The 27,853-nt window shown below is 42.4% G+C and overlaps 1 protein-coding gene and 1 long non-coding RNA gene across 9 annotated transcripts in view; one reads left to right on the forward strand and one right to left on the reverse strand.

Moving 5' to 3' along the window:
* Positions 1 to 12,223: 12,223 nt before the first annotated feature.
* gata3 (GATA binding protein 3) lies at positions 12,224 to 27,718 on the reverse strand. Of its 8 annotated transcripts, none has more exons than XM_039792235.1 (7): positions 22,363 to 22,648; positions 21,839 to 22,203; positions 20,362 to 20,835; positions 18,088 to 18,144; positions 17,885 to 17,931; positions 15,497 to 15,622; positions 12,224 to 13,025 (listed from the first exon to the last, which is right to left on the reverse strand). In XM_039792235.1, exons 2-7 carry the CDS (start codon positions 22,065 to 22,067, stop codon positions 12,747 to 12,749), a joined length of 1,212 nt encoding a protein of 403 aa, XP_039648169.1. In that variant the 5' UTR covers positions 22,068 to 22,203; positions 22,363 to 22,648; the 3' UTR covers positions 12,224 to 12,746. The 8 variants fall into 8 exon arrangements, with proteins under 8 accessions (XP_039648169.1, XP_039648166.1, XP_039648165.1 ...); XM_039792232.1 differs by having other exon boundaries at positions 20,305 to 20,835; XM_039792231.1 differs by lacking the exons at positions 17,885 to 17,931; positions 22,363 to 22,648 and adding an exon at positions 27,513 to 27,718 and having other exon boundaries at positions 17,999 to 18,144; positions 20,305 to 20,835.
* LOC120553621 overlaps positions 24,086 to 27,853 on the forward strand; it is a 71,967-nt gene continuing 68,199 nt past the window's right edge. The window contains exon 1 of the long non-coding RNA XR_005638192.1: positions 24,086 to 24,439. This is a non-coding gene — a long non-coding RNA (uncharacterized LOC120553621). The remainder of the gene's footprint in view (positions 24,440 to 27,853) is intronic.

Here is a 27,853-nt window from a genome sequence, read left to right on the forward strand (position 1 = left end):
CAAGGCTTGGGCAGCTTGGTAGTTGGTTGCTCATCCATTCCTACTACGTGAATAAAAGTAGCATACATTAATGTCCCAACATCCCAGTAAGCATTGATTTGGTCCAGTATGTCTGGGTCACAGTCTTGAAATGACACTTTTCCTAATGGCTATTCTAGCATAAGGAAACGTTTTCAGGAAGCTTTTTTTTTTCACAAACTTAACGTTTCAGCCGCTCGCGCCTGGTTCCAGTTTTGGTTCCGGGGCGCAGTTTCTTGTTGCCAAACTTTTTCTGCTCTCGAGTACCTCGTCAAAGACTGTATCATTGAGAACTCTATTGGGTGCATACACCCGATGGGTTTAAATGCGGTGTGTCATAATAGCATCATGCTATAGATGGAGTGTTTTGACCGGAGTTTATGCTACTGCACTTAGATTTTTCCGATGTTGATGCGATGCTTCTTTCCCTTAGAATTTAAAATGCACTAGAGACAGCCTCATCCCCTCAGTGCTTTTGTATTCATTGATCTTGTGGTTTCTTGTATTTCCTATGTTTTTGGATCTTGGGAATTACAATTGTGCTTAACTTGTGAGACTGAAAGTAATGTTTTTGTGCATTGGACCTAAGTGTGCAGAGACTAGATTTCTGGTCCTCTTGCACGAGAGAGTTTATTTCTGAGTGCAGCAATCCTTTTCAGACTATCAAACTCACGTGCTAATATGACTTGATCAACCTGCCAGAGCTAAAAGTAGGACTGACACGTACTGACTGAAATTTTTGAGGTTGCTTCAGGCAACAATACATGCTCGGAGGGCAAACAATCTGTTCAGCTATTTATCCATAAATTATTTTGTCAAGCTCTTTTCATTTTGGCTGATGGGTCGTATATTCAAGAATTGTCAAGAGAATTTTTTTTGTTTTTAATGTTTTCAAAATGAAATTGGACTAGGAAGAAAAGTAATGAGCAGAAGATATTTGACCTAACTTTTGTAATGTGTTTTTTTTTTTTTTTTTTTAATGCCATGACTCTCGTATTCAATCGCATGATATAGTGTTTTTGAAACTTTTCCTGACATGTTGTGGGCCTGGTTCATAGGCAGTCAGTTAGTCTCCCAGACAGCGAATGCATGTGAACTTGCAGTGTTTGTGAAATCATGTCATAGCCCAAATATCGGCTGCTAAATGTTAAACTGTTGGGCTCCATGGTGATGTGATCACAGGCCATCCATGACCTCTTGCCAGAGCCGCTGTTGGTCTTTACGTGCCGCGGCGGTCAACCCAGGCCAGCATTACCTCAGGAAAGAGATTTTGCTATGAAAACACCGGCGGTCTCCGCTGGCTGCCTCCAGTACAAACACTCCCAGGGCTCCCAGAGGGAGGTGGGGTGGCTGTGGGAGCAGAGCGAGGCTAAAAGAATTGGGGAACATAGGGCGGTTTGGGTCAGGGAGGGTGAAGCATTCAGTCCTTGTAAAGCATTGAGCACTTTGGGGGAAAAAAAAACATGGTGGAACATCACACTATTAGGGCTGATTGTGCAAGAGGCAGATTGCATCATTGTGGTGATGTGCAGCTGCAAGTTGTGCAGCTTTTAAACAGGCACATCATGTATTTTTCGCTGCTTTGGTGTTGCCTCTCAGTATCACATCATCTGAAGAACATACCTCTGCTGCAGGCATTAACGGAACATTAAAATTGGTCGTCCCAAATTTACTAAATTAACATAATGTGGTCTAGGTTGCATATGATGCCACCATGTCTGGAATCAAGGAAGTGCATACATCTTAATCTGCTGACATCTGATTGTCATGGCCACGAGGGAGCTCCCTGGTTTGTCAGCTCTGCAGGAAATAAAGTGATTTTTCTCATCTTGTGGTTCACACAGAACAAATGCTTTATCCAGCAGAACTTGTGTGAATGCGCCAGTTATTCGTCATGAATAATTGGATTCTATGTGGCAAACTTGTGTTGTGATGCATTAATAACCTTTACTTGCATCAATAATGCGCAACAATCAAGTTGTTGTTGTGTCAACAGAGAGAAAACAAGTCAAAGACACATTTTTATTGCATGTTTGTTGCCAGACTAAACATCCTTAACTATGATTAAATTGCCGTGTTAACCTGCGGGACAACCAGTTGTGTATCTGTTGTCTTTTGAGTTTAGTTTTTTTTTTGACACAGTAGTGTGGGTAGGAGCAATGATGTGTGCCAGCCGACTTGGAAAACCCACATGTTGGAAGTTCCCACCAACACATGAAAGCACCTTATGCAAATGTGAGCCTGGCACCTCGAGTGCATTACACTGACATAAAAACAGTCCATTTGCTAAACATTCCTCTGTGTTGGTCAATGCTTCTGCAAAAGATGTTCACACTTCTCCAAACAGTACATTTATTATCAGAGATGCTTTAGGCTTTCTGGGAAAATCCATGGGCCACAGACGATGAGCAAGCAGAACGATATCGACCCTCCAATGAGAACAGAGGGCCGCATGAATTAAGTCTCTAATGAGATATGACGTAGATAGTCGGAGGGGAGGAGATAGGAGGTTGCACTAATGTGTTCCACACTTCCTGGGGTGCTGCAGATAACCAGCCCAGATCCTGGTGCGCTTGCCAGCGATTGGCTGCAGTATGCTTATTTACCTAGCAAGGGTTGTCTGATTGGCCCAAGGGAGACAATGGCATGTGTAAACAGCCCTGGGGCTCTGGACAGCCGACCGACACAGCAGTCCCTTTGTTAGTTAGGTAGCTACTCTAACTGTTGGCAGTCAACGCATGCATGATCACACACGCACTCACTGGCTGCAGTTAGAGTTGGACCTTCATGGAGGTTTTTAGGTTAAAAGCAGTCACCTGTGCCAATACTCAACATCTTTAAAGGTGAGCAGTGTCAAGAGTTGATTCACTCCTGTACAACATTAGGAATTCTTCCATAAAGTGCTGGTAGTGTACAGGCCACGCCAGCGAAAAAAAAGGTTGTGTTTAAACTGATATTAGCACTGCATCAAAAAATATAGTCCACTCATTCACTTAAATGCGAAAAACGCGAGACAAGCTCAAGTCTCACCTCACACCTCATCTCTAGAAGTTACTGCTTGTTTTCCGCTTGAGATGAGATGTGTTTTCTCAAAAATCCCCCCAAAAATTTGTAAATTTAGTTTGATGTATCAAACTTAATTTTCATGTGGTTTCCAAATGTGGAACTCGAGATGTGTTGACAAGTTGATAAGCGAACCTTCAGAAGCTGGATACAAAACACGCCATTCGCTCCAGAAAACCATTGCATCTAACGCAGATATAATAACTTCAAGAGATCTGGTGTACAGTGAGATGTGAAATTCTGCATCTCTAAAAGTGACTTTTCATGCCAAGAAATTCTACATGGCAGATGTTTCTTTCTTGCAGTTTCTTGGCATGGATGGCAAGCTGATGCTTTAGTCTAAACCTAATTGTAAAACAGTGAAAAGTAACTTGTTTTGTGTGTGCAATCGCAGAAGAAAAAAGAAAAAACTCTGAAATTAGAATAGATTAATAGTAAACTCATCCCCAAAAAAGTGTGCGAAATAGAGCTGCAACATCTGTCCTAAGATATAAACTTCTTACACAGTTTATTAAAAGGTGATTCACGCACAACTTGGCCCAGATATAAAAGGATTGGTATTCAACACACACTCTTTAAACACACCTTTGCGGATAGTGCCAAGATCATGTCATCAAACACAGCTTAGCTAATGCATGTCCCCTGGCACTGCAGCCAAATGAACAGAATACAAACACCTGTCTGCTCTACTTTTCTGTTGATTTGTGATGCGGCTAAGAGGTGCCAGTCAGCTATCAGTCTGTTGCTGCGTGGCTCAGGTGATTTGGCTGAGTGTGAAGAGCAGTGAAGGCTTCATGTGGCGTTGGGTAAACCCCAGTGACAGTTTGTGGACGCAGGCCCATGCAAATGTGCTGCTGCCACGGAGGTTTTGACATGTGAGGTTCAGTTTCGCCCCGGGGCCTGGGAGAGAGGGCTGTCCGTTACACAGGGCCAGGAACAAGGCTGTAAAACATGTCCTGAGAGCCGTGTGGTGCAGTGGTGCAGCATATATAAATATATATATATATATATATATATATATATACACACACGTGGGAATACACTTCAGAGGTGCTGCAGGGGGATCTGATGGAAAACAATGACATCTGAAAAATGAAATTGGATTCCCAAAAACGCCTTTAATCAGGCCTCTTACAGTTGAAACCAAACACTCATTGTATTGTATTTCGGTTGGGTTGTGTTTTATTGTAAACTTCCTGCACAACAAGCCACCCTCAGTATCTTTTATACCTCAATCTGTTTTACAGTTTTTCAGGTCAGAAAAGTGCAGAACTCCAAATATGAAGAGAAAAACTACAAAATAACGAATTAAAGTTACTCTTATTATTGTAAATGTTCATTCTGTATTCGTGCACTTTAAATTTCACTAACACTTAATTTAAAAAGTCACTTTGTTTCCTTATATATTGATGCTTCCGAAGTATAGAGCTACCATTGGGAGACAGTTAGCTTAGCTTAAAATGAAGAGTGGGATCAGGGGGAAACGGCTAGCCTAGCTCTGTTTGAAAGTAACTACATCTGCCTACCAACACATCCGAAGTTCACAAATTAACACATTTTATCTCTAATGAGTGAGCTTTAGAGGTGCTGCTAGCTAACTTATTCCCATTTTTCCAGTCTTTATGTTAGCTATAAGCTAACTGGCGCCTGGCTGTAACTTCTTATTTAATGTACAGATATGAGTGCTGTCCAACTTCACATTCAACTCTCAGCATAAAAGCGAATACATGTATTTTTTTCAAAAATTTTGAACTATTCTTCTAATATTTGTTACTAAAGTAAACAGGAAACTATTTACAAAGCCAACGGACCCTAAAATAAAGTAGTTCGGCTAAAGTATTGCACTGAATACTGTTCATTTTTAAGAACTCTCTTTGTTCTTATGGCATGAGAGATATCATGCAACAAAGTTCCTCTTTTGCACATGAACTTTAACTTTTTAGTGTTTTCTAAATAATCTTATCTTGCCTAGTTTAACTGAAGTAGATTTTAGCACAGGTAATTTTACCTCTGCCTGAGTAAACTTTAAGAAAATAACTGTTTTTGCATGAGTCGGATAATTTGATAAATTTTTCCTCTTTTGGTAACATATTTCACTGATGTCCTGTAACTTTCCATTCTCCCTAAAATCTCCCTAATAAACCCAGATCCTTCGTGTCATGCCTGAACTTTTCCCTGAACCACGTCACCTCACACTCTTCTTGGCCCTCTCAGGCCGTCATTCATTCCCTCTGACGCTTTCTGTCATAGACTGAGGTTTGTAGCTCTCTGAGTGAACCTGTGAACTCTGTGCCACCTCCATTACTCCTAGTAGTCCATAACAGCAATTTCTGGTATGTTTTTTACCAGTGGCATAAGGTAGTTACGACGGGCCCTAGTGCACGCTAGTTACTAGTTATGAAGCACACACACACACACACACACTATATATATATATATATATATATATATATATATATATATATATATATATATATATATATATATATATATATATATATATAATCTACATACAGGATGTGATTTGTGAAAAAAGCAGAGGGGGTGGGATGTTTTTTGATCATGCACAATAAAACAAAACATGCAAGAATGAAATCCCCCCTTGCATTACCATGGATATAGTGCCACTCATCCAGGCATGCCAAACACTTAAATATGCACTTCAATATTCAATGGAAAATACAGCTTTTTCAAGCCGGAGAGCAGAGTTCACTACGCGGTAAAAACAAAATACTTTCACCCAGGAAATGCTTGTTCGTTCCTCGGGAATGTCTTAATCCAAACCACAATCTTTTTTCCTAAACTTAACTAATTGTTTTGGTGCCTGAACTTAACTGTCATCGGCGCACGACACTCACTTTTCTTGGCTAAACTCCACTACCACGGCCCCTGAAAGGGATGTTATCTGGCGGTGCCTGCAGCCGGCTCGCAGTCAACTATTGGCGGCTAAACAACTACCGCTGGTAGCCGGCGTCCTGGAGCTCTGTAGTGGCTAAATACAACCAGCAATTGCCCCTCGGATTTTATTGTTCTATCACACAATAGACTGAAAATACTATATAATATGTGGTGTATTGGTGAATTAGCATTGATCACTTTGAGGGGCTAAAAAATAAAAACCGGGGATAAAAAATAATTCTGCAGAGGCAGCGATATATAGACCAGAAAGGGGGAAATCCCAGGTATCCCCCCCCCGGAAAATTGCACCCTGTGTGTGTGTATATATATATATATATATATATATATATATATATATATATATAATACCAACAAGCTCTAAATGCCTGCATAACCAGGCTCCCTAGTGATCTTGTGGTTCTACTCAGAGCTTCGTGCTCAGTAACGCGTGGAGCATCCAACGGGAATGTAAAGGTGCCCTTATGTAAATCCTCATTTGGACAAACAGATTTTTCTGTTCGGGGAATAAACATGTGGAATTCTTTACCTACTGAACTCAAACTGGATCCTGACTGGGATCATTTTAAACTTCAGATGAATCTGTTTTTGAAGAGGGAGCAGTCACGTAGTCATGAATGATCTCGTGCTTCCTGTTTTATGGTGCTTTTATTGTATTAGTCTGTGTATACAATACACAGATAAACATTCAACTCTAAAAAAGTAAAAAAAAAAAAGTTATAGGTTATTGCAGTGGAAGGTAGAGAGGTCAAAGAGAAAACTCAGATCAGGTGGCAATCTGAATCTGAATGCTCTCTCTGCGGGCCCCTCAACCCACGGGCCCCACTGCAACTGCACTGCCTGCACTGCCTATATTTTCGCCCCTGTTTTTCACAACCTTGTTGCATAAATCAGACAGAAATCAGTTTTTCAGAGCCATAATAGGTTTGTTGTTGTGCACACATTCACATAAACACTTTGAGCATTTAAACTCATCTGTTGACGAATCTCTCATCATAGAGGCAGCAGGCTCCCAAGCCAGTTTTGTGTGTGTGTGTGTGTGTGTGTGTGTGGGATGAGGGTTTAGGCATGTTGTCTGCTAGGCCGTCCAAGAAGCCCCAGGGCACCTCACTAAAAGAGATAATTATCTTTTATCTGCTATGTTGTGACGGGAGATTATGGTTCAAATTTACGATTGTTAAGGAGACAATGCAACGCGAGGCTGCTCTTTTCAGAGTGGCGAGGAGGTGAGAGAACTCCCACAATGCAGCAGCAGCTCATCCCTCATCTTTCAGGCTTCAGGTCTTTCAAAACAAAGGAAAAGGATAAGAGCAACCACAGCCTTTTGCTTTCAAAAAGGACTATAGTAATCCTATGATATTTCTTTGGAGGATGCTATATAAACAGTATATTATATCTGTATGGGTATCAGAGTGATATCAGAAAAGATTAAGGATACCACTAACTCCAAAAAGATCCCTGTTAGCTCGCATAATTAAATTAAAAATAAATTAAATTAAGCCTTAAATCACTAAAATAACTATATTGCGTCCCTGCAGAGACATCAAGGTCTGTTGGAGTCCAAAGTGAATTTATAGAATATAATAACAAAAATGTCATAATAACATTTAATAATGAAACTGCTACAGGTACCTCTATGGCACATTTAGCAGAAATATTTCACACATATGTTCAATTTGATGGCATAATTTTTTTTTTGATTCACTAGCTACTGCATGCTTAAAGGAATATTCAAAATGTTGGGTAATGCACAGATTCACTTTCTGACCATGCTATAGCTACGCTAATCAGCTGCAGCCAGCAGCTGGTTAGCGTAGCTATAGCATGGAGACTGGAAACGTGGAGGGGAAACAGCTAGCCTGGCTCAGTGCAAAAGTTTCAGTTTCTTGAGGCGTTATGTGCGTTATTTTTCTTCGGAGTAAACAGACTAGAGATATTGCGTGTTAATTAGTGAATTCCAGAGCTGTTTCCAGTCCTTATGCTATGCTATGCTATGCTAAGCTAACGAAGCTGCTGGTTGTAGCACAGAAATAAGCGTGGTACCAATCTTCTCATCTTACACTTGGTAAATAAGCGTGTTTCCCAAAGTTTTACAATAAATAAAATGCAGCGAAGAGTGGTGTGTTCCTAATATGCGTCTGCCTCTGGCGCACATCAAAACTCATAAACTCGAGCTGTCAGAAAAGTGAGCATGTGAATATCATCTAAATCTATCATTCAAACAGACTCTTCTGGTGAAAACACAACCTCACTGGCACGTTAGATTTTCACACCAATGCAAATTTGAATGATTGAAAACATTCTGTGTGTGATAAATGATAAAGACTGATTCGAGTTTTTTTTCTAATCAAGCTTTTTTTTGCTATTTACTGTCAGTGTTGGTGAGTTGCGGCCCTCAAACACTACAAACTCTACACTGTAACAGACATTGACACTGTCATACACATAACTAGACATATTTCACATCATTCACCCACAACACACAGCTGGCTCCCCCCACTTGTGGCCACACTGATACAGATCGGTTCGTTCTTTAAACCAATATTAATAATATAAGTCTCTGTATGTGAAAACTATAACTAACCTTTACCAAGGGATGAAATATTTGACAGAAACTATTCCTAATATAAAGAAATGTGTGAGGTAGCCATTGAACTATTCTGTACAAACAAGGGATTTTCTTCTTTACTTTGAAAATGCAAAATCCATATACATACATGATATGATAAATTATATTACAGGACCCCCAACTTTTTAAATGATTTCACGTGACAAAGTTTGCAGTTCAAAGCATCATTTTGATAAAAAAAAAAGAAGCATTTTTAGCATTCAAACTCACCAAATTCCTCCAACAGGCTGACCCCAAATCTGACCTGACCTCTGCTGACGGTGACAGCGGCGCTGCCTGGATGAAGATGGACTGTTCCTTAGAGCCGATTACACCCACAAGTCTGTCATCATCCTCACCTGAAAGACGAGAGGCAGGCGCAGGAAGAGAGAGAGACAGCCAGAGAGAGAGACAGACAGACAGACAGAAATAAGTGCTTTGTGACGACGATGGCGATGATGATGGAGGGAAGAAGAGAGGGGGGAGAGATCACAGAGAGTTCGTCTGCCCGTATTCATCCTCACCTGAGCCGGCCGCTGCACATCCAGTCACCCTTGGCAGACGTCCACAGCCAAACACCAGAGGGAAAAGGGTCAGCCAGAGGCCATGGGGTCCCACCACGGGGCAAAGCACTCCTCAATCCCTCTGTACACACACACACACACACACAAACTATTCCCATTCTCATTCCACATGCCCCCTTGACCTCACTATTAAAACACAGGAGCAAATCTCCCGATTGGTCACAGCGGCTCAGAAACAAATGACGCCAAATACCTGACTCCTGTATGGCCTTTTCCTGCAGGGAGGCATGAGAGGGGCTGCAGCCGCCGGATTTGGCATCCCACTTGTGCAAATATATTCCGATATTGGGAATATAGTTTCCCAACAGACCATACAATATTAAGGGCGGAGGGTAGGGGGGGGGATCTTTTTGAGTTGTGCGGAGTGTCCAGGCGTCAGTTCATAAAATAACTACCAGAACAAAAACTGCGTGTGTTGCCTTAGAGAGGATCAGCTTAACGAGACTGATGATGTGCAGAAAGAAGACAGAAAAGAAAGACAAATGAAAAGAAAAACCCATGTGCTATTTTCGTCCTTAATTGGATGTCTTGATATAAGCACCTTGTTATTTACTCCTGCAGCCTGTCAGGGGAAATTTACCTGGATGGTATGAATCCACAGAGTGTGTGCCAGCATTAGGATGAAATGCTAAATGTCTTTAGAGGAATATCACAGATAAAAACTTGCTGAAAAGTAAAGATTTACTAAGTCTCATGTTCACACTACAATCAACGGTGCTCAGTTCTGATTTGTTGTGGATCACTGCGGCAAATACTTTTATTTAAGTCTGTAAGATAGCAGAGGTACAGCGGACCTTGTTCTTTAATGATTCATGGCAGGCCACGAGGGAAATATTAACTTGTTTGTATCCTGTCGTGCTTCAATCTAATGCATAACACACTGTTGGTTTTACATATTTGTTTGGTTTTTTTTGGGTGGGGGGGGGGGCATTTTAGGCCTTTATTTGGATAGGACAGCTTAGACTTGAAAAGGGAAAGAGAGAAGGGAATGACGTGCAGGAAAGGGCCGCAGGTCGGAGTCGAACCCGCGGCCGCTGCGTTGAGGAGTAAACCTCTCTGTACGCGTGAGCTAACCAGGGGCCTACATGCTTTTTTCACAGTTGATTTTAATTCTTTTTTATACTTATTGTCTTTGAATGCCCATTTTATTTTATTTTTTTTGTGAATAATGTGACGTTTATTCACATTTTCATTAGCTATTACTATGCTTTTATTTATTGGAGTGCATTCGTTTACTTGCTGTATTTTTACAGTCGAAAAAGACCAATGCTACATGTTAGACGTAGACTGTAGTGCATTGTGCGATGTGGTCAGTTTTTGTTTGTGGTCTTCTTAAAACCCAGAACCATTTGATCTGTGGGCTTTGGTAATTCTGTAGTGGGAATCCTGAGCACAGCTGGTAACTACAGGGGTTGCCATGCCACGGAGGAAGCTCCAGACACCGTGTGGTTAATTCAGCGGTCTAATCCAACAGAGTTCCTCTTAGTTTTTTTCCCAGATGAATCATTTGTCAGCAATTGAGGTAATGCATAGGCCTACAGCAATAGAGGTGAACTCCCTGTGTAGAGAAGTGTCCATTAAGTGACGGAATTGTTCTAGAAGAGTGTTTATCTGACACTTTTTGTACATTTTTTCAAGTCTAAAACGAACAGATGTGATATTCAAATGAATATTTTATCAGGTTTTAGCATCTCATTGACATAAAGTGTTCAAGAAGCTCAAAAAGGCGGCCTTAAGTCAGACGGAAATGCCTGAAATGATGCCGTTTCCTGATGAATCCTCCTCGCTAAATCAACGATGGGGTTTGATGTGTGTGTGTGTGTACACAGTGTTGCATGTTGGTCGCTGTGTATTTATATATCAGTAGGACGAGACAAAAGCCCCGTCACAGCCCCCCGGTGCCTGTGTGGCCTGGCCTCTCTGACCTGACATTTGATTTGTTCCTCCATTGCCACTGTTTATTTCTACTCTTCCTGTTTGTGCTCAACTGACCGTAAGAGCCGTTCCTGTGAATGCTGGGTAAAAAGAAGAAGAAAGGAAAAAATGGCGGGGTGATGTTGGTTGTGGTTATGGTGGGTGGGGGGGTTTTTTTTTTTTTTGTGTGGTGTGTGTGTGTGTGTGTGTGTGTGTGTGTGTGTGTGTGTGTGTGTGTGTGTGTGTGTGTGTGTGTGTGTGTGTGTGCAACGTGTCAAAGATCACACGGCGCAGAAAGAGACAGAAAAGACGGCTCTCGACCACAGTGCTAACATGTCAACAGAGATTAAACTAGTTTATTATTTTCAAAGAGGGAAAAAAAAATTACGAAACAAAAGAAGCAGTCATATTTTACACTAGTGATTATTATTAAATTTTTACAACCATTCAGTCTGCATAACATAAAGAAATAATTCTACATCTTTGTTTATTTCGTATTTTTGGTACTCTGATTTATACATACAAATAACAAATACAGGAACTTTTTTTCACAATGCATATAATCTGTGGGCAGGAACTTGCAGGTGATCAAATGTGTGTGTGCGTGTATGTGTGTGTGTGTGTGTACGTGCGCACGTCAACACAAACCGATTGCCCGAGACCTATAGCACATCCAAAAAAAAAATAAAAACAAAAGTACAGACGCCTGCAGCCAGAGCCGCTGACTCTCTTTAATGCAACACAATTCACGCAGGCGAAAACCGAGGCCTGCCCTTTCTCAAAAGTCTTCTCACCTCCTCCTCCCTTTTTTCTTTCCTCTGGGACTCAGAGGGGTCCTCTCCTCACTCATCTGGCGGCAAGTCTCTCCTACTGCTGCAACTCGTACCCTTCTCGTCGATAGCTGCCCCGGGGCATGTTTCCTTTTTTTTTTTCTTACTTAATTAAAAAGTCTTCATTAAATGTACTGTATTTCATACAATTTGTACAAATATATTCAACGTCTGTCTCTCCTCAACTCCAGCAAGAAGAAGAGGAAGAAGAAGAAGAAGAAGAAGGAGTAGGGGAAAGGAGGAGCGGGGGGCAGGGGGTCCTGTTACACAGGTGCAAGGTGAAGATAGGCGGGTTTGGAAAGTTCGGAAGAGGTCGTTGTAAAGTTTTTTTTTTTTCATGTCTCTTTTTGTGATGTTCGTGTGTGGTGGAAAAAAATGGCTTTTTGTACACAAATGGAGCTCCTTATCATGTGGATCAGCTGGGAGGACAGCCTCTATGTGGTGGTGGTGGCGGCGGCGGCTTGGGGAGAAAATGTCTCTCCCTGGTTGGAGGAAAACAAAATTCCCCCCCCCCCTTTGGAGGTCAGTGCGCCACAGTCAAGTCAAGTCTGCAAAGCATTCAGGTACATTTGGATTTTATAAAAATAAGATACAACTGAGGACAAAGGTAGCCGAACTCTGTCGTACTCGCACCACAGCTCCGCGGTGGGACAGGGGGAGGGTAGGGGCGGGGGATGGGGAACGGGGGCTGGGGTTGGGCCGAGGAGCAGTTTATTTGTCTTTTTAGGATATGGAAGGAGGTTCAGCAGAGGTACCGAGGGATATGGTGGTGGCGAGGCTGAGGGTTAAGGGGCTTGTGCAGCACAGGGAGGTCTAACCCATGGCTGTGACCATACTGGAAGGGTGGTGGGGGGCGAATGAGGGGTGCATGGGTGTGGGGGTGGTCAGCATGTGGCCGGAGTGCGAGAAGGGAGGGAAGGAGGACATGTGGCGGGACAGGGCGGCCGGGCTGAAGGAGCTGCTCTTGTCCATCAGGCTCTTGGAGAAGTCGTCCATACCGTCCTGGGACTTTTTGCTCTTCTTGGACTTGCTGGACATCTTCCTGTTCCTGGTCTGGATGCCTTCCTTCTTCATGGTGAGAGGTCGGTTGATCTGCTCTCGAAAGGAGACAGAGAAGGTGGCAGGTTAGTATTTTTGTCGCAATATATTCGTGGCGTTGTGTTCACATGCAAGATAGACATCTTAAAAGTGGAGATTTTTCGAACTTGGAGACATTCGTGGCTCCGTTTCCACTAAGCGACACAATAAAAAAAGAAACCTTAAGTGGAAGGGTGTCACCAAGTTTCAAAGTAAGTAAGAAAATGTGGCACACACAGAACTTTTAGTTTTCTTTGAGGCAGATTTGGGGTTTTGGGGGAGACATAATGATATGACATATGAGTCCCATTTCAGGGCAAATCTGCCTGTCCCATCCTGAAACAGAAGATTGTTTATATACTCTTTGTGTGTATGTGTCTAACTGTGTGTGTGTGTTGGGGTGGATTTAAATGTTGATTCATTTAAACTGAACTGTATCTGAGGATGTGGCTGTGCCAGAAAGAAAGAGAGAAATGGGGAAAGATGGAAAGAGTGTGTGCCGAACAGAGACGGAGAAGGGTCTGGCAGCCGATGCCGACCACAGAGGACACATGGCCACGACGACCGCCGGCGTCGGCCAAGTCCTCCTCTCCACCCTCCTCCTCGACCGTGTGGCCGTCTCCTGGCCAAAATGGCCCCAGCTGCCATATTCCAGCATAGGTTTAGCCGGGAATGAGAGCTGGGATGATGGAATTCCGGCTGTGGGCCGGATTATGAGGGGAGGTGGATGAGGCCGGTTGGCTTCCTGATCTTTCTGAGCGGTTCTTCCCGGGGAAATGGGAGCAGGGAATTCTTCCTCGCTCTCTCTCTCTCTCACGCGCTGTCTGAGACATTGGCATTTTTTCACTGACTCTTTAGGCAGTGTGGCCTCAATGATTAGCCCCCCCCCACAACCCCCCCGCCCCAACCCCCCAGTGATGTGGTTTCATTCTCTAAAATGTGGCTTCATACTGGGTGACTTTCTCTGCCTTGTCTTCCAGCTCTGAGGCGTGCTACGCCCACCTTATGTTGGTCAGGCCTGTGCTCTTTGTTGCTGTGATGTCTACTGTCTCACAGAGGAAGCCTTGGGCCTCTGGCTCGGCGCCGTCCGCCGCCGCCTCGGCACATCAAACAAAAGCCAAGCCAAAGTGTTTGAGTCAGTGACGACGGCAGAAAACATCCTCTCTCCCAGCACCAGCAGCTAACCACCTGAAACCTCAGCCCCCCGGTATACAGTAGGTGTCAAAGCTGAACACACTGTACTTCACTCAGAGATAGAAAGATGAGAAAGTCATCTTTCACACACGCGACTAAACCCCTGATTACTGAAAAGAGGCTGGCTGTCTGTGTTTTAGGTGTTAACATGTTTGTGGAAACTTTTCACAAGCTTCTTATCTAAGCCAAAGCTTACGGGACAACAGCCTGCTACCATCAGGTGTTTTGGGACATCACACACACACACACACACACACACACACACACACACACACACACACGCACATATGCAAGGACTTTGCTAAATTCTCCATGAAGAATGTGGAATTTGTTTCAAAGGGAGCAAACCCCAACAGAAGTCTGGATTTACCAAAATAAACTCATTTCACAATTACAGCAAGGTCGGGGTCAGTTCAAATGCTAATATGTGACTGGGAAATATTATTCTTCTCTCCTTTAAACCTTGGTCTGATCTGTTTCTGCAGTGGCTAACTATCTGCCAAAAGTAACATGGGAAAATGATTTAACAGGGAGCGCTTGCGTGACAAGCAGGGCAGCAGAGCAGGATACTCTTCCCCTTAACACACAGGGATATAAGCAACCTTTATCTGTTGTCTGTGAGGGGGGGTGGGGGGGATATTACCTACATGTGGCCTCAGAGCAGTTAGCCTGCTCATTATTATTATTATTATTATTATTATTATTATTATTATTATTAGTTTCAACTTACAATGGCCGTTTGATTAAAAGTGACAGCTTTGTGCACAGGAGAGGGAGAGAGAGGGAGAGATAAACGAGTCCCTGGGGTTTTTCAGATTGAGGATGTGAAATGATGTGGTGAGGCGCTAACCAACCCAAAACGAATCAGGCGGATTGGTGGTCGGGGGGGGACTCCAAGTCCCTGGCGCGCGTGAAACCAAAAGGGTAGAAATGAGGGGGAAAAAATATCCGGCCTGGAAATTAATCGAATGTTAATTAAGCCCTCTTCTTTAATATTCAAAATCAAGGCGGCTGCGGGCTTAGTTCACTTCGGTCTTATACATTTTAGATTCGCACTTACTGCCAATAAAATCATATTAATTCTACAGTATTTGTTATCGCCTGGCCCCGGAAATTCTCTGCAGGGACAAGTCCGATCAAATATTCAGAGGAGGAGGGGAAAGGTGCCCAGCAGGACGTGATGAGAAAGAAAAGGAAGAAAGAGGGTGAGGAAGATGGAGTTGAAGGAATACATATTCAGTGCAGCCTTTTTGATGGGTAAGGATGATATCCTAGGAAGGGTTATTACTTACATTGTGCAGTTTATAGTACAGGCCGCAGGCGTTACACACCGGGTCCCCGTTGGCGTTTCTCCGCCACAGCGTCGTCGTTGTCGTCTGGCAGTTTGCGCATGACGTCCCTGCCCGTCTGGCTGCGGACTGCACAACAACAACACACACACACGCCAAAGAACGTCACATCACCACGTAATAACCCGATCAACATGAACGTTTATTCTGACACATTTAACACCAAGAATCAGAGCTGCCATTCCTGCAGAAAGCGTGATTTTTTTTCTTTTTTTTTAGGACTGAAATGAGGATGGGAATTTGGCGTTTTATTTGGGCACTTAACCAGGATATAAGGACAAAATATGGGATTTAATTACATCACATAAATTCGGTGTTTTTAAGATGTGTGATTTTGGCAGCCCTGTATACATGGCGTCTTGCATAGTGGCCTGCTACATCTCTATACATGCAATAATGGCAAGGCCATTTCATTTCTTTTCACTGCACATTAAATACATTATTTAGTCTCACTCATGTGCATTGTGCAAAGCTATTTAAAAAAATATATACTTTATTTTGTCTGTATGTACACTCTTAATGTACACCAACAGGCATTCTTATTTTGAAAGCTGAAAATAGTTTAAAATAAAGAGACAGAAATACCAAAAACAGAGCTGCTTTCACTCGAGGCTAAAAATAGCGCCATAGAGCACATACCTCATGGAGAATAAATATTTACAGAAGACATAAAAGCAGTGCCTTGAAATGGGAGAGCTATTAAATCTGATTAAATTTCCCCCTTAAAGTGCGTGTTTGTGCCACGAAGGCTTGTTTTAAATGGCGACCTTAAAGGGCCTGAACATATAGATTTGGTATCGATTAAAAAAGGGTCTTATATAGGCCTACGTGTGTGTGTTTTAAAGATGATTTTGAAAACATGGACGTTATGGACAGAAAAATATGAACACACCATGCAGTGAAATGAACCATGAGCAATAATTGCACGCCAATTAAAAGCATAATAATAATAATAATAATAATAATAATAATAAAAGAAAAAGTGGGTATTTTTTAGCTTCGCTGCAGGCTTCAGCAGAGTAAAACCCTCTCTTCATCCTGACACAGTGAAAGTCATGTCTTCCCATGGATTTAGCTGCCTGTCTGTCTCGCAGCCCAGTTTGCTGCAATGGCTTGACATTGATGTTATAATCTCTACAAAAAACAATCAATAGACACGTGACTGCAAAAGGACACACTAACGTAAAGGACTACATTATCTCAGGGAGGGATTTCCAATTATACACACGGGGTGGCCTAATAACCCCTGCTGCTGTGTGCTGTGAATAACCAATCAGATTGGAGGAACAGCCCGGAATAAGTCATACGATGATGTGTGTAGAATGTCTGGCTATATGATCTTTACTTGTATTGCTATTTTGTTGCAGCATTACCATCTTTTGACTTTTTTCACCCTCTTGATTTTTTTTAATCCATTACGCCAATGCTGTCAATTCACCAAATCCTTAAATAACTCGCTTGCTCGATGTGATACATTATCAGATTGGCGGCTCACATCTTGGTCTTAAATCCTCCTCTGATGTCACCTTCTGGCCTATACATAAGATTGTATTTCTTCCTCCGTAAATAAATAATAATAAAAAAAGGTCAAATGTTGCGTGGCAATTGCCCACCTGACCATCCCCGCGTATTTAATTTAAGCAGAGATTATAACACTAAACAATCTCGAGTCGTGACTGTGTGCTGGCCTGGCTCGGACTCCGCAGCCTTTATGTTTTGACTGGGGAAGCGGGCTGTGTTGTTAAAAGCGACTTATCTGCGCTGCTCAGATATCCGGCAGCCCTTTCCTGGGAAGTCGGGTTTTCACATTAGAGGCGAAGGTGGAGGAGAGAAAAAGGTCCAGTACAGGACTGGGCAGCCATCTTTGCCTCGAAAGATTTTTTCTTTTGTATAAGAAAGGCATGCAGGGAAACTCCTCTGAAGCTCATAAGAGACGCAGCTTTGATGAGAGGGGCTTTCCCTAAAATAACTGCAAACTGCAACAACAACAAAAAATAGCTCCACCTGAAGCAATCATAAGAATTGCACACCAAAAAATAATAATAAACTAGCCTACCAATAGCCCAAATGTACTAAAATGTCAAAATAATATTCATATGATGGAGCTCATTGTGCGTTTTTGAATGCAGGCCTGCAGCCACAAGCTACAGAAGCTCTCTTTTAATGGAGGCAATGCATCTCCATACACATGGGGCCTATTGTTTAAAACAGAATACTGTGAATCAATGACAATTTTAGCAAATAAAAAATAGCATCGTCATTGCATTTAAAAAAAATAAAAAAAAAATAACTGTGCAGTTTTTTTCTATGGTAGTATCTGAAAACAGAGACCTGCACTTGTCGAGTCAATTTCCTGCAGCTAATAGGCCTACTTCTTCCTGGATAGGGGAAAAACAGAGAGAGAGACGGACATGTCATCAATAGAGAAATGTGGTGGAGACGTACCAGCCGCCGCTTGGGTTTGATGAGAGGGCGATTCTGCCCGTTCATCTTGTGATAGAGTCCGCAGGCGTTACACAGATAGTGACCCGTACCGTCCCGCCTCCACAGCGGAGTTGACGTGGCTCCGCAGTTCACACACTCTCTACCTTCTGCAAGAGCCCAACACACAAACACACACACACACACACACGCACACACACAAAACATGGAGACAGTGTCCAGGTCAGTTGGTCCTTAAAACATAATTGTTGATGCATGTAAATTAAGCTTAGATTGTGAGAAGATATTTATATATATATATATATATATATATATATATATATATATATATATATATATATATATATATATATATATATATATAAAACATACAATATGCAACAAAAAAGCAATAACAGTAATGCAACATTGCAACTACAAGCATGACTTTTTCTGCAGCAGATATTTTACAACACACACACACACACACACATTAAACATGTGGTAAGTGTTGGTGGTGAATATAGCAGATCTGTTAAGGTCCATAAAGCAGAAATTATTTCAATAAACCACAAAATCTTTAAGCTACAGTACGTGTCCTGAGTCAGGATTTTCACACTGAGCCAAATGCACTTTGGCCCGTGATGATTTAAAAAAAAAAAAGAAAATGCAAAGGCTTCTTCTTTCTCTCATCAGCCAATCTTTCATAATAATAGTAATAATATTATTAACATGAATCATTATTATTATTTGTCTATGTATATGATGTCTAATAACAGGCTGTGTCCCTTTATTTTGAAATGATTGAGGGGGTGTTCATGTTTGACTGGCACTTCTCTAGTGACACCGACAGGTGAGACGCGCACTAACAGTTTAATTTGATTATAGTAGAAGGGGGGGCTGCAATTGAAACAAGGGCTCTGCAGTCACAGTCAGATTATTTGAAAACAGAGACTCACACAGGGCTTTTGTGCAACGCCAATAGCCTTTTTGCATGTTCATGCAGCCGCACTTCCCCTTTTTTTTGTCGAGCTGCAGAAACAAACACAGCCCGACTTCTTCACGAAGAGAGAGAGAGAGAGAGAGAGAGAGACGGATGCGTCCGGGTCGTTCCGCGTTTTGACGTGACAGACGTGTAAGCACCTGGATAAATGTGTGTTTCTTTAATTTTTTTTTTCTCTCTCTCTTTCTCTTCTGATGCTGAAGTCAAACAGGAACTGTCGGATCCAGTGCATACTGCTTGAGTAAAAACAGGCCTCTGCGATGCAGCTTTTGTGTACTGCACAAGATGTGTTCAGGTTTTAGTTGCATGGAGTTTACATGACAAACACACACTGAACTGTTGAGCTTATTAAAAAAAAAAGGGGGAATACTCATCAGATCGGGAAATATCTTAAAATGCACATTATCTCACATTATCCTTGAATTAAAATCTTTATTTGCATTAAGTGAATGGGGTTTAATAACCCCGAATGATATGCATCGACTAATCCACTGTTTTCTATACTCCCATCAAAGCCGCTGATATTAATCTCATTACAGAAAACTGGTTTTCAGCTGAGCAGCAGCAACCTTTAAAATAATTACCCCCCCTCCCCCACCCCATCTCCTAACAATTTGGAAATATCTCCCCACACACTCTCTCTTTCTCTCCCCTCCCTCGGTGGTTCGTGCCCTCTGCCACGGCGGCGGCTCACCCGCTTTTTCCCTGTGAATGAACGAGCAGCATCCGGTGCTCTACCGCTGGGTAAACAATGCAACTGTGGCGCGCACTGGTCTGACAGTAATGGGATTATCTTAAACATATAAACGGGGCGACATAGCCCAGAGAGCTGGCTTACCCCTCTCCCTCTCTCTCCCTCTGTGTTAGTAAAGGGGAAGATGGAGGGGGAAAAAATGACCTAAATTAATTTAAGCATTCAACTCTCATTTTGTTTTGTTGGGGGAAAAATACCCAACGAAGTCTGGGAAATAGACATGTCCATATAGTTTTTAGTTGTACATTTTATTAATATTTTTTTCAACTAATGTATTTCATTTTTTTATACACTTAACATATGTTTGTTTATTTTTATCTTAACTTTAAATTGGATGTATTAATATTATTATTATTATTATTATTATTATTATGAGGATTATTATTGATATTATCAGATGATGAATGACCTGTATGGCCCCCCCGAAAGGAGAGCTTGTTCTTGTGAGGGATGAATGAGCTGCTCATGGGCTTTTTTTTTTTGAGTATGAGATTAAACATGGCTGATCATTAAGGCTGCAAATCAGGGGAATAATGTTAGATCAAAAGGGAATGTAATAAAGCGCACGCCTACCTGAACAGGACCTTGATTTTGGTCTTGTTTTGGAACCATAACTAGAAGATGACCCACCTATCAGGCTACTTGGTGGGAAGAGGCCTGGGCCGTATTCAGGGACATAGGATGGGTATGTGGCGATGGGGTGGTGGGCAGAGGATGACCCTGCTCCGATTGATGCCACGCTCCGGCTGTGAGCTGACTCCAGTTTCATACTCTCGGCCAGGGTCACTTGGTACTTTATGCACTCTTTATCCTCCTGCCGCCCGGAGCTGCTGCCCGGGGTGGATATGCCCGGGTCTGGGGATACATCTTTCGGTGGGGTCGGGGGAAACGTGAAGAGGTGCGGACTGGAGTGACCGGTGGGCAGGGAGGAGGAGGAGGCCGGGGGGTAGACGGACAGGCTGGCCGGGGAGCCGTGGTGCAGGGGGTTCTTGGGGAAGGGGCTCAGGTTCCAGGGAGAAGTGCTGTGGTGCGGGGCGATGCCTTTGCTCCCCTCCAGCCAGGGAAGAGAGCCGTGCAGTAATGATGGACGGCACACCTGGCTACCTGGGGCAGCACAGAAACACAAGAAAACATCACAACCTGACCTCCGTCTGCGACAACACACACACACACACACAATAAAAACGCACACACATGCATTTGCCATTTAGGTGTGTAGAGTCTATCTGTAGGCCTAAACAAGCACTGGAAGATGAAGCTGAACGCCCATTTACGCACAGATTTACCAAACACATTTACTGACATGTACAAGTTTTATTTTGAATATGTTACACAAAGCCCGGATTTAATTTGCCCCCGGCTGTTCATTCACTTTCTATCGAGATTCGGTTGCCGTCTAGAAATCATCCGAATATCTCTTATGTAGGCTATAGAAACTAGAGTTTCGTGTGGCCACGCACTTGCATAATTTAGCTTTTTGACCTTTTCCATTAAACAGGCCTAAGTCAAAAGCTTTAAAAGAAACAACGTCGTGATTGACTGTTGAGGAAGTTAAAGTCTACAATAAAGGGAACTCCACACATGACTGCGTGCTACTGAACAGTATATTATAATAAATGTAAATATTGAATGCATTGCCAAAATATTCCAGGTGTATCTGTGACTTCTGTGCCAACATGTTTTTTTGTTTTTGTTTTTTTTTTAAATCGGTAACTTGATTGATTTGGATAACAAATTACGCACGGGCTTTTGAAAAACTTCGAACATATGAGTCAGCTGAATGTAATATTTGTTTCCATGTTTGTGTAGTTTAGACTGGAATAGAATGTGATCTACGCGGTAGACAGAAACCAAAGACAAACTGGAGGTAAACCATACATATTTACGGCGTGGTTTCACAACACTTTACGCTCTCGAGTTTTTAAGACGAAGCCAACTCAGGACAAAACCGAAACCTGGTCTGCATCACAGTCAGATAATACAAATAATTCCAAACACAGTGACAGTAATTGAGTATTTGCTGCGGGGGGATACATTACGCACAGGGATCTAAACAGGATCATGTGCACATTATTAAATAAAAGGCCTAAACAGGCCGTTTACTTACTGTGTGGAGGAGGAGGGTACCTCTGGACGGCTCGGACAGAGTTTCCATAGTATGGAGAGACGTGGTTCCCCTGTGCGTCGATATTAAAGAGTACATCCACATCGTCAGCGAGCTGATACTGCGAAGGGTCCATGTATGAGTGGCCGAGGTGATGTGAGCCGGGATGCTGCTCGTTCAACACCGCGGGATGATGGCTCATCCATCGTGGCTGATCCGCACTTACTTCCATTGCTTTGCCTTTTTTTTTTCTTTAATAAATGTTCATGCACGCCGAAGCAAACCGGTACAAGTCACAAGATAAGAAACAATCTGTCCCAAATCCGTTTTTTGTTAAATCCACAGGTTCCACGCTTGCTTCCGATCACCTGGAGACAGAAAGTAGAATTGATTGTCTTATTTTCTCAAAATTGTTCACATGCAGCACGACCAAAACAGGCAAGAGGCTCACGCTTTAAGTTAATTTAGCCGAGTTCGAAATAATAATAATAATAATAATAATAATAATAATTAAACACGAAACATACCCCACATTACAAATGCAACAAAGGTGTTGTCATATAAATACGTCCAAAATGGAATCCAGTCCTCTCAGAAACAAATGTGAGTTGTTTCAGCCCAGCTCAACAAGTAGTGGAGGCTCGTACGGGCGCAGGGCTTGTTCGCAGCGGATGGCTTCACTGCACACTGACCAGCACCAGTAAGTTTAACTCACTGATCAAATCTCTGTTTGTGCGCAGTTGTAGCCCTCTCCATTAACTCCGCTCCCCTCTCTCTCTCTCTCTCTCTCTCCCTCTCTCTCTTTCCCTCTCGTCTCTGTGGCTGTTGCTCGCTCACCCTTGCTCTGCCTCTCTCTTGCTCTCTCTCTCTCTGTACTGCTCCCTTTTTTTCTTCTTTTTTTCTCTCTTTTTTTTTTTACAGTGAAGGCATTCTTTCAGGATGGCGCCAGGCAGCTCAATGCTTGCAGACAGCTGTGGCGCGACGCAACTTAAGGAGGGTCTGTCAGTGTCATCAGTTAAGGGGAGGGGCCTGCCCTAATTGAATATAACGGGGGCCAGGAGAGATGCAGAAGTGCTGCAAGATATTTTTTTTTTTTGTTCAATGACCTTACCAAAAAAGATATTATTTAAATACAGAAATTTCTGTTAAATCGGCCCTTATAAAACTTTACACCCAAGTTAGGCATGGAAACAAACACATACACATAAAAACAAGCATCTGAGCCATACATTTAAAAAAAAAAAAAGTAGTCAAAATTACAGAATGATTTTTCTCTTAATACATGTATTCGACTAAAGTGTGCACTTCTTCAAACAGTATTCAGCAGTGTGTGTGTGTGTGTGTGCAGAAAAGCTGCAGCAGAGCCTGTTGCTCTGGGCCAATGGCAGGTTGTGGGACATGCACGCTCTTAAAATTGTGACAGTGCGTCCTCTCGCGGTGACAGGCACATTATTCTAATGGCAGATCCGAATTGAGCCTAACTTCTCACCGTGAAGCAGGCGCGGACAAGGAGACTGGGAGACTGTCTAACTTATTATATGAAATAAAAATAAAATGAAGGAAAAAAAGTCCTAATGTAGGCTTTTATTGTCTGTCAGCTAACTCACCACTAGCTGTGCAATAACCCTCAAACAGACAAGCAACGATGGCTGATGTCATTATTTATTCAAAACATGCATTAAATGTAACACGATAGCGCCGCGCTTTTCATCTTTTTTCAAGTTTAACAGATTAGCAACTATAAGATAAAGTGCAACATTTTCCCTTTAAATCAGAGAGGATTTCACCCTGCATGTTCAGTGTCCCACAGGAATGATGCCGCGCGTTATTCACTCCATTGCGCGGCAGAAAGGGGGAAGTATTTTATGTCTAAAGCCCAGTTTGGTTTCTCCATATTGTCTCAGATTGGCAGTGTGTAATAGTAGAGGTGTGTGTGTGTGTTTGTGTGTGTGTGTGTGAGGGCAGCCTCGGCGACGCCACTGGATGTGACGTCACCGCGGTGTAAACAATCAGGAAATGAACCCTCTCTCAGCACGCAGTGGGTAGGCAGACGCGGGAGCGCGCACGCCCTTGCAGTAGGTATCAGCGTTATCCTGTGACAGTCATATCAGGTAGGCTCGGTTTATCATTGGCTGCGCTAAAATGCATGAAATGGACTGTCAGTAATCAATAGTATGATGATCAGTCAGATAGCCTTAATTTTGTATTTTAATAACTATGATTACGATTTGTTTTAAACAAGGCCACAGGTTTAGGTGATGACTCCATTCGTGTTTATTCGTCTTATTCCCAGTTTATTTTCCCTCTTTGATATAGATGCTGTTTTCAGCCGGGCGCGTGGGAGCACAGACTGAGAGAGACTTGGCAAAGCGTCGTATTTTTCCTCTCCAGGACAGCCCTATACCTGGAGAGAGAGAGAGAGAGAGAGAGCGAGAGCGAGAGCGTTTCTCACTCAGGCAAACCTGAGACTGAACTTGGATGCAAACTGCTGTAGCTGCCATTGTCAAGCTGTCAGCGGACTCGTGTAATTATCCTCTTGAAAAGTATCGCGGAGCCATTATCCACAAAGTACCCGTTATAGGTGCTCAGAGGCAACACATGACGGTAAATGTAGCCTTAAATCCCGATTATGTTTTTTTGTTTCTTGACTGGATGTATCGAAGCTTAGAGAATGGGACATGGAAGCCATCCCATGACTTGATTCCCAAGCTTCGGTGTCAATAACGCCGGAGCTTATTCAACACCGAATAAGACTGGCTCTCTTAAAAAGTTGTCATTTATAATCCCGAACTGTCGCCACAAAGGGAGAAATAGCAGTGGCTTCCGTTCCCCTTTTCTATGTCTGTCTGTGTGTGTGTGTGTGTGTGTGTGTGTGTGTGTGTGTGTGTGTGTGTGTGTGTGTGTGTGTGTGTGTCTATTTTTGAAGTTAATGGCCTACAAATAGCAGAGCTGTTGTGCGTAAAGGTCGATTCATAAAAGTAGGCGACAGGCCAGTCCAGGCTTTGAAAGCAGAGATATGTGATATTATGTCAGCCACTCGTGATTATAATCAAGACATGGCACAGTTTCTCTTTTTACATTGCGTCTCGGAATTAAAGACACCAACGGATTATTCTATTGCCAGTGTGGGGGATGAAATATGTTAGATAACGTCTATATTTGTGTGTGTGTGTTTACTTTGTCCCCCAGCTTCCTGTGTGTGACCTCATCAGCAATTACAGTCATTGTTTTTCCTCATAAATAATAATTTCCTTCCGTCAGCTGATTAATCAGAGGTCAGGGAGATAAAATCACACATCAATACACTACTACATTAGGTTATAATAGTAATAATACACCACTAACCCACTACTAGGCTACTATATTAATAATAATAACAATAACAATAATAGCCTACATTTAAACGTTTTGTTAATTTATTTGAAATAGCAGCACATAGGCTATTTAGAAACAAGAGAAGAGCAGATAGATTTTACAATATTAAAGTGTGTGTGTGTGTGTGTGTGTGTGTGTGTGTGTATGTGTGTGTGTGTGTGTGTGTGTGTGTTTACTATTGCATAAAGGCCTATATCATCAAAATCTTTGGTGTCATATTTTGCTTACACATTGATTCATCTCCATGTAATCTGTCAAAAAATAGACGCGACTAACAGGCTACACTAACCTTTCATCTTGATAAAAAAAAATAACAGAAATAAAATGGCAAAATTCAACTGAAAGGAGGAAAACACACACGACACATGTTATATACATGAATAATAAATGATTAAAAGAGTGTAATGCGTTGCCTGTACAATGCAGATGCCCAGTAACTGATTAAAAATGCTACAGGCGAGTCATGCTGCAGTAATAGTGATATATTGACCTATATTACTGGTTAAATGCTCCTTTGTACATTTTGAAACCGGTAGCTATAGCACCGCAGGTATAGCCTACATGTTGTACCAGTCATTTGTCACCTTTCTAGTCTTTTCAAGAAAAAGATCTACTATTCTGTCAGTATGAGAACCAACTCGGCTTCTTAGAACAAAACGAGGGCGTCAAATTCTACTTGTCGAGCGCGTGAAACTTGATTTCCTAGAATGATTAAAAATGAGAACGTAAGCTGTCGGATAACTCAGCTTTTTCTTCGAGTGTAAAATAAAAAAGTAGCACTTGTATTTTGTGTCATTCTTCCCAACGAAAAAAAAGAAAAGAAAAAAAAGAAGAAAAACAAAACGGTCTGCCAATTGACTGGCTCGTGATCTTATCAGTGTCTATATCGCTTCTCGCCAGACGCACTGATGTAATCTTTCATTTAGCGTACAGGGCCTTTTCACCTCTTATAACCGCCTGTATAGACCCCATAGACAGACAGACACAAAGCCATACATATTTCGGGCTAATTTATAAATTCTGATTTAAACATGACACTGAGTTATTAACACAAAAATAATGCCTGGATTTAAATTCGAGCTCAGAATTAAGACAGAATCTTAACGTTTGTGTGACATCTCCCGTAATGAAATAAAATCTGACGCGAAATTCAGACGAAATCGCAGTAGCCTAGACCTGCTGTCCCTCTTTGTCACGCTCAAGGCCGGTGGTGTTTTTTTAATTTATTTTTTAAAAATAGTTTTACAATAATTTAATAATATTGCAAAATTCCATTGAACCGTAGTGACAAGTATGGATATTATTTTCAAAACAGGAAAAAGTGCATGAAAACGTAGTTATTAGCCGTTTGGGATCAATACAAGGATGTGCGAGGTCTCTCTCGCGCTCAGCTCTTCGCATGCAAATAACCGAGCTCTTGGCCCGCCACAGTGTGCGTGTGATGCCCTTAATTTGGCATCCTATTCATCGTTACAGCGGCTCTCTCTATCGAGACATATCGACCGAAGACGAGATGGAGGAAACTAATAACGGAGGGAGGGAGGGTGGAGATGCAGCCTCAGCAAACCCAACTCCTTTTTTATGACCCGCCGGCAAGGTAATCAGATCAATTTCACGGCTTGTATGGGATTCTGCCTATACCGCCGACCTGAGCTGTAGGTAGGTAGGCCTAATATGTCGTTAAAACCCCTCATCTGCGCTATTTTGGGGGGGGCGGGGGGCGGTTTTGAGTCAGGTAGCGACATATTTGAAGGAATGCAGCTGGCTATCGTTGAGCCTTTTTTTTTTTTTTACATAGGCTATTAATCTCAAGTGAAAGTGTGAAGCGGAAACTGCGACCATCACTAATTATTACCGAAGCTAATTCCACTTGCGGTGAAAGAAGTAACAACAAAGCTAGCAACGACGTTAAAGGCAAACAATGGCGGACGTAGTGGATATATTGTAGCCAATATTTTTTCAACGCTATACAGCCCCGTTATTTTTAAAACATTTCTTAATTTTTTTTTTTTTAAAGCAAGTGCACACAGCCGATGAGGAGAGAAGCTTCCTCTCTGGCTTGAATGAAGTCCCACACAGTCACTGCTTTTTTTTCTTCTCCCCTTCGTTTTACTTCGTTTATTTTTCATGTAAGCTAACATGCAAGCCCGTTCACAAAAGTTTCCCGTCATTCATGTAGACGAGAGACATCAGTGAGCTTTCATTTAGGCTACCATAGCCAGTGAGGGAAGAAGGCAGGCAGCCGATTGGCCAGAGCATTTAGGATGCACCGGCTTCAGAGCAAATCTAAATATTTACTGACCTGTAGTGGACGCTGGACGAGCGGAGGCTTTTTTTTCTCCAGATGTGAAGAAAGAGTGACATAGAGATGGAAGCGCCGATGGCATTTAGAGAGCGAGAGAGAGAGAGAGACAGACAGAAAGAAAGAGAGTGCGAGAGTGAGAGCCGTGGACGGCGAAGGAGAAAAAAAACACACTCTCACAGTGTGGTGGTGGTGGTGGTGGTGGTGCGCGCGCCCTCTATCCTGGAGTCACATCATCATATAACACACCGCGAGGAGAGACACGAGCGCACATAGGCTACCGGGCAGGCTGCACGCGCATGTGGGCCAACCAAAGGCGGCCTCTTTACCGTACTTACTGT

Source organism: Perca fluviatilis, chromosome 23, assembly GCF_010015445.1.
Source record: "Perca fluviatilis chromosome 23, GENO_Pfluv_1.0, whole genome shotgun sequence".
Lineage (NCBI taxonomy): Eukaryota > Metazoa > Chordata > Actinopteri > Perciformes > Percidae > Perca > Perca fluviatilis.

What these genes read in the sequence shown, in the direction of transcription:
- gata3 (XM_039792231.1), bottom strand. Translation starts at nt 22,067, where the DNA reads ATGGAAGTAAGTGCGGATCAGCCACGATGGATGAGCCATCATCCCGCG. An exon ending in AAAATCAAGGTCCTGTTCAG is followed by an intron (nt 18,145 to 20,304) that starts GTAGGCGTGCGC and finishes GGGCTCTTGCAG; the next exon opens with AAGGTAGAGAGTGTGTGAAC. An exon ending in TGTACTATAAACTGCACAAT is followed by an intron (nt 13,026 to 15,496) that starts GTAAGTAATAAC and finishes TTTCGAGAGCAG; the next exon opens with ATCAACCGACCTCTCACCAT.